The sequence below is a fragment of the Asparagus officinalis genome, chromosome 8 (genome assembly GCF_001876935.1).
Source record: "Asparagus officinalis chromosome 8, Aspof.V1, whole genome shotgun sequence".
In the NCBI taxonomy this organism is placed as follows: Eukaryota; Viridiplantae; Streptophyta; class Magnoliopsida; order Asparagales; family Asparagaceae; genus Asparagus; species Asparagus officinalis.
Window position 1 is genome coordinate 56,550,241 of NC_033801.1, and position 7,430 is coordinate 56,557,670.

At 34.7% G+C, this 7,430-nt stretch overlaps 1 protein-coding gene across 1 annotated transcript in view; it reads right to left on the reverse strand.

Annotated features, from left to right (window-relative positions):
* Positions 4,787-7,430, reverse strand: part of LOC109819486 (ABC transporter F family member 5-like) — a 7,234-nt gene continuing 4,590 nt past the window's right edge. Inside the window, exons 4-8 of the mRNA XM_020385221.1 lie at positions 7,336-7,430; positions 6,981-7,136; positions 5,840-5,941; positions 5,634-5,762; positions 4,787-5,098 (exon numbers count right to left, since the gene is read on the reverse strand). The exon at positions 7,336-7,430 is cut by the window's right edge and continues 76 nt beyond it. Of these exons, the coding sequence (XP_020240810.1) occupies positions 5,024-5,098; positions 5,634-5,762; positions 5,840-5,941; positions 6,981-7,136; positions 7,336-7,430 (557 nt within the window). The 3' untranslated portion in view covers positions 4,787-5,023. The remainder of the gene's footprint in view (positions 5,099-5,633; positions 5,763-5,839; positions 5,942-6,980; positions 7,137-7,335) is intronic.

Consider the following 7,430-nt stretch of genomic DNA (forward strand, 5'->3'; position numbering starts at 1 on the left):
GCGTCTTGCGCTCGTTAAGTGTATGCTGCCGACCTTGGATACGGACTTAACCTCTTAACTTCCACCACCTCATACATTACGTTACACCGGTTTTTTTGACACGCTATACGTTGAAATCTTCAACCTTTCGTTGTTCCTTTTGAACCTTACAAAAATATATATACTTCTGACTCCCTATTTTGAAATCTTCAAATAATGTGTGATTCAAAATAGAAACAAAATCCCAAGTGGATACACTTTTGATGATCTTGATCCTGAAGAGATAATAACAAGTGTAACTTTCTTCGATTGGGATCCTCTACTAATAAGGATCCTCCTAAGATCTCCTAATGAGAAGATCTTCGCCTTTGATTTATCAATCAAAGGTCAAGATCTCATTCTCTTCCTCCTCCTCACTTTTCCTCATGAGGAGATCATGACATTTGATTGATAAATCAAAGGCCAAGATCTCATGAGGAGATCTTAGGAAGGGTCCTCATTAGTAGAGGATCCCAACCCGAAGATTTCACTTGATAATGTGTTCTCTTGATAATGGTATCTAGCTCTTAATTTGTACAATATCTCAATTAAAAAAAGCTTTTACATGATTTAATGATCTTTTTTAGTTCCCCGTTCCAATATGAAATAGATCTGAAAACAGTAGATATCAGAACTTTGATAAGTGATTCTTAAACAGTTTCAAAATAAGAACAAAAATAATCCCAAGTATATTGGGATAACAGAATCCAAAAAAAAAAGGAGCAAAAAATTATCCTTTTGCCGGCAACCATCTAGAATTGATGCAAAGTATCCAGCTCATAAGAGAGCTTTCCTCTTAACTTTCCTAAAGAGAATCAGTCCAACGGCCCTCTTCACTCTTTACATATAATAATAAATAATCAATTTTTTATTTAAAAACATCCCAATCATTCATATATAAAATCGACCGTTGCCCTTCCTCTCTCTCTCTCTCTCTCTCTCTCTCTCTTCAATGGCAGCCATCTCCGAACAAGATCAAATGGGCTGCTGCGTATTCCTCCGCTTGCCGTCCTACGCAGCTCGCCATGGCTACCGAGCTCTCGCAATGGACGGCCAATTTGATCAAAGAAAATTTGTTTTCATAACCAAAAAATTTTAAGATATAATTTTCAAAAACCAAGAAAAGGAAAAATAAGAACGCTAAAAATCTTGGTTTAAAATTTAAGTTTGTTTTGGTACCCAAGAACTCTTGGTACCAAAAGATTTAGGGACATGACCCCTATCATTTAAGCTCAAAGCCCTAGGGTTATGAACCCTCTTAGGCATATATGGTGCACTAACATGGTCAAAACAATATTCATTCAAATGACCCTTCCGATTGCAATTTGTACAATGAAAGATATTCATTTGTTTTTGTGGACCATTAGCTCGTGCACGGGAATCATTTGCAAATAAAGATCTTCTTTTAAAATTATTTTGCAAATGAGAAACGTCATTAAACAAAGGTGGTCTTTTTGGAGCAAATTGCAAATTTGGAGTATTTTGCAAATCAAAACAAAATTTAGCAAGATGTCCAAACCTACCACAAACATCACATTTAAAAACATGTGGTCTACTAGAAACCACAAAGATCACATGAGTACACATGAGCATGCATATGATGAACTTTATGAGAGTGTGCATGTGTGTGTACATGTGATGAAGAAGCTACATGAGATGCACAAGAAATATTAGTCTTGGAGGATTTATGTGCATCATAGCAAAACTTAGCTAAATGGCCTTTACGGCCGCATATAGAACACTTATAAGTTTTGCTATACATGTGTGCATAATGAGTGGATGATTTTGATTTAGTCTTGGCACACATATCCATAAGCTTCTTATGGTTATTAATGCATATTTTCAAAGTTGAATCTAAAGATGAAATACTATTTTTCATAAGATTCAAATTTTCATTTTTAGGTACATATGCATTTTTAGAAGTAGAACATAAATAGTTATTTATGAAAGAAGCAGTATTATTTTGTATGTTCTTTACTTCTAACATGGCATTATCTCTTTCATGAGTTAAACTAGCAACGTTTGAAGTTAAAGAAACATGATCCAATTTTAATTTTTTATTGTTTTCTTTAAGGATCACATTTTCATTAGAAATAGTTTCAAACTTAGATGCTAACAACTCATGATCGGATTTCAAAATTTCATGCTTGCTTTGTAAATTAATGAAATCATTTTGCAATTTGTTAAAGGCATGTAATAATTTTTCACTAGCACAAGCAAGTTCATCATTAGGTAAATCATTTATGGTTTCGAACTCGCAAACCTCACTAGGGCTATCGCCTAGTGGCCGTGTGCATGATGAAGCTCCAATATTACTTGAGGAAGAATCCGCCGGAATCCTTTGGATCTCCTCCAAGTTACCATGATGTGCTTCTATGAATGTCCACAATTTGTAAGCACTATCAAAGGAAACAAGCTTGTTAGAAATAGAGGAATCAAGTGCATTATGCATATATTCTAACACAATCTTGTTCATGGTAAACAATCTTTTGTCATTTTTACTCCACTTGGATTTTTCCATAGTGGGTACAATATAAGCATTATCAATAATTTCCCATAAATCAAAATGTTTAGATCTAACAAATAGTTTAAATCTAACACACCATTGGGCATAGGGGAAATTGTCTAATCTAGGAGCAACACTAGAATCATAGCCTAAACAAGATGCATCATTCATATTCATAATTTGTAAAAATATGCAAGCAAGATGCAAATGCAATCAAAACAAGATTAGCACAAAAAGATAACTTGGATCTTTAACTCAAGGCGATTAGACCTTAAATCAAAGAGCACCAAGCTCTGATACCAATTGTTAGACCCTAGAGGGGGGGTGATTAGGGTCTTATGCTAATCTAATCCGATTAAATGCCAATTAAAAATAATTAACAACTATATTCTTGCAAGATAGGTATACAATCTATTATGGGCAAGAATATGCAATATACACAAAGTGATATATCCTATATGATGAAATATATATGAGTATATGAGCAAGGATATATAAACTAACACAAGGGTAAAATAAACAATCTACACAAGTGATAGGGTAATATGATGAGCAATACACAAAGGCGATATAAGATATGAAAACAAGAAAGAGAACGCCAATGCAATCACAAATAAAACGATATGATCACGGAGTTTGGTCTAACCACTTGACCTACGTCTCCGCTCCTCACCTCGAGGAGATCTCCACTATCACAACCGGGTTTTCTACGTTCACCCGAACAACGTTTACACCTCACAATACAATCACTATGTAATCACACCTCACACACTAAGTGTTGGTCCTAGCCCGTGTCCTCCTCCTCAAGTGCTCGGTTACAACCTCTCCCTAGGCACGTCAACCGACGCCACTCCTCTTGGATTCGACCCCGTCTCTCACCACACACTTCTCTCGGTGTACAAGTGTATTACAAGTGAATCCTCACAATAAGCACAATATAAATCAAATGATTTGTTCTCTAAACAAGGTGAGAACTCAATTAAGCACAACTCTAAGTCACTAATCTCACAACCCAAAATTATACTATGAATGTAAATACAATAAGCTCAAAAGGTTGTGTGTGAACAAAGAGTATCAATAAAACAATTAAACTCAATATATAAATCTAGCTTATGGAAATTAAGATCAAAACAATAAATAGCTAGAATTGAGTTTAAGGAAAACTTCTCTATAGATCAAGAGTGAGAGAGAGATGAGTTGAATGCCCAAACACCAAAGGATGATCTCCTCTTTGCTCTTGTGAAATTTGCTTCACAAACTAAACTCAAACAAACTCTTAAACTCTTTTAAACAAAACTTAAACCCTTGATTAAAAACTTTCTTAAACTTGTTTTAAAACTCTCTTAGATGGCTTGAAAGAAAACAGCAATAGGGTATTTATACCCACTCCAAATTGCAAATTTGGAGTATTTTGCAAATCAAAACAAAATTTAGCAAGATGTCCAAACCTACCACAAACATCACATTTAAAAACATGTGGTCTACTAGAAGCATTTGGCAAATGAGATTTAATTTTCAAATCAAAACAATATTTGGCCAAATGACCAAGACGACCACAATGATCACATCTATACACATGAGCATGCTTATGATGAATAATGGGTGCATGTGTGTGTACATGTGATGAAGAAGCTACATGAGATGCACAAGAATGATTAATATTCTTATGTTTTTGTGCATCATAACAAAACTTAGCTAAATGACCTTGACGGCCGCATATAGAACACTTATAAGTTTTGCTATACATGTGTGCATAATGAGTGGATGATTTTGATTTAGTCTTGGCACACATATCCATAAGCTTCTTATGGTTATTAATGCATATTTTCAAAGTTGAATCTAAAGATGAAATATAATTTGACCTCATTGTCTGAAAGAACCGCGTACAGAGGCTATTGATAAAAATAACTTATTGATGGGTTGCATGTTACTTTCTTGATCGGTTCGTCTAGCCTGATGCCCCGCTGCTGAGCTAAATCAGACGCCACTCCAGCCTTGCTTTTACCACTCAACATAATTGAAGTTGGGTTCTATCGGCTATTATTAAGGAGAAATAATGGAAAATGATAATTGTGATGTAGGTTTTATATTGCTCTTGTACTACCACTAACAAATATGTGGGGTCGGGAAATTATCAAGAAAAATTGTGAATCATCATGAACCCTACATTTTTGTTTGTGGGAGTGCAAAAGTAGTATGAGTTTTGTAGTACAGTTAACACTATTCGAGAAATAATAGATAATTAAAGAAAAAAGTAACAGATCAAGGGTAAAAGAAGATATACATTTTCATTTCCTAAATGTTTGTATTATGTACAATGTCATCTTCATGGATACTTACAACAACATATCTCTTCTCTGGATCTCTCTATCTTTTGGATTCATTTCCAGCGTTTCGCGTTCTTCAACCCTTTTGATTTTGCCTTCGCTTGCTGAAAGGCCACCATTTTCTGTTTCTTTCGCGCTGCTTTCTCCTCCTGGTTATCAAAAAGACAACGGTTTAGCTACTGTTTCTCAAATTCCTTGGTTCATAATTAAAACTAAGAAGAAAGATTAGGTTCTTTTCCAGATAGTACTGCAATGAAAATAAATGAGGTCAAATTATATTCATCACAAGTAGGCAAGAAGGCTAACTAAAAGAATTAAGTATGAAACATCTTTAGGACTGCTAGCAACCAGGTTTCTTCTCACTTCTCAAGAAATATTTCAATCAGTGCCAATAAGAAGTTGTTATTACAAGCATATAAATTGAATATTGTTCTCTATTATATGGCAGCAACTAGGAATCACCAGATTTTCTAGTTGTATGCCAGAACTCTTGGCTTAAGAAGAAAAAAAAATTAAAAATAAAAACTTTTACAAAACCTAGCATCTCTAACATTATGGTGGCAAAAATTTTGCTTTGTTTTTCTTCTAATAGCATTATGGAAGAATATCTAAGAAACAATCTAGGCCAAAGGATGCACAACAATTAGTTACCTTTAGCTACCCAATGGAAATTACATTATTTTTTAACCCTTTTTCCACTTCTTTGATTGAGGATGACCAAAAGGCTCCAACAAACTGTATCAATACCTAGAAGAAATTCATAACAAAAACGAGAATCTTACATCATAATCTCCTGAATAGTCTTGTAGATCCTTGTCTTTCACTTCTATAACTCTGTTGACTATTTGCTTTATGAAGTATCGATCATGAGAAACTGTAATGACTGTGCCTCTGTACTCTGCTATAGCCTCCTGTTTAAGCACGATTCTAAACATCAGCTTAAATTCTCAAATTCAACAGAAAGGAAAATAATGTGAAAGATACACACCTCTAACATCTCTTTGGTTGGTATATCCAAATGGTTGGTTGGCTCATCCAAAACTAATAATGTAGATGGCTTAACCATGAACTTGCAAAAAGCAAGCCTTGCCTGCACCCAGAAGTTTATCCGTTAACATTAAACCATTGATCAACATTTCATGCATCAATCCACAAGAAATATGCACAAGAAGCTGAGGACTAAGATGGAAAGACAGCTCAACTAACATATAACACAGGTCCAAAACTGAAACCATACGGGATTTTTACTGTGTCCTCAAATGCGATCAATCGACTACAATTAAGATATTGCATATGAATATAATTTATGAAGTTGTGGAATATCCTTTCTTCATAACCTCTTCAGAAAGGGGAAAGAAGTACAAGAAATTCACCAAAAACCACAGTGATGCCTACATGTATTTCGAAAGACTGAAAAATGTGCGACTAGCTGGAACAAAACAGATGTACTACTACTATGCTCTAGGTAACAAGTCAATGATATGATAACATAATATACTCATCTAAATGTTTCAGACCTAAAATGAGAAGTCCTACAATTGATCAAGTTCAAGTACTTCAAAGTGTTCTTCAGATTTGTTTGATATTTCTAGATTGGGAACAAATATATAACAACAATCTAATCTCTGTTCTGTCAGCCTCTTCCATAAAAGTTGTGTTTTCCACTCAAAGCAACTTAAGATGAACGACTGTGAAGAGGACTTTAACTTGAAATTTCATGAAGCACCACAATCAACTGTGCTTTATCACGAACTGGAATATGGATTATTTTTAGCTGAATGAAAATTTCTCTATGGACTAATTGCATCAGAAAAGAATTAATTAAACTAGGAAAAACTCCCAGTGTTACTTTAATTCACGGAATAAGCAAAAGTTCATGAGAAATTCACAGAGAGATATAGAAAGAGAAGCATATATCAAGAAGGGGATAAAATCTAAGTAAAACAAGTGCTACATCAGAAAATTAATCTTGAATACATATAATGTGCTGACTTAGTCCAGGTGCGAGCCAAGCTTTATTTTCAATCGCGTGAGAGAGAACTTTAAGGAAACAAAAATAAAATGAGATAAAGCAACAAACATGCAAGACTAAGCAAATAAAAATCTCATCAAGACAGAATACTACATACCTTTTCCCCACCACTTAAAAGAGAGACCTTCCTGTCAAGCATGTCAGCTTTGAAGTTGCAACGACCAAGGAGCCCCTTTATATCATCAATCCTCCAATCTTCAGCCGATTCTTCCACCGTCTGAAGCACCGTTTTCTCCAAATCAAGTGCTTCTGCCTGGTAAGGAATTACAACATGTAGTTAATACAGTTTTCAAAAGGATTGACAGCTGGGCAGGATCATATGATATAGCTGGTTAAAATAGTTTTCATGAAATAGAAAAGAGCATGAAGTGTTTCACAATAGTGCATGCTAGTAACACAAGAATTTTCAGTATGAAAAGTAAGAGAGGTGAAACTAAAAAAAGAAAACATACCTGATTCTGCTCAAAATAGTTCGGCAGTACATTGTGCTCCCCAAGTGAAACGTCACCTCCCTTAGGTTTTTCCAAACCCATAATCAATTTAAGCA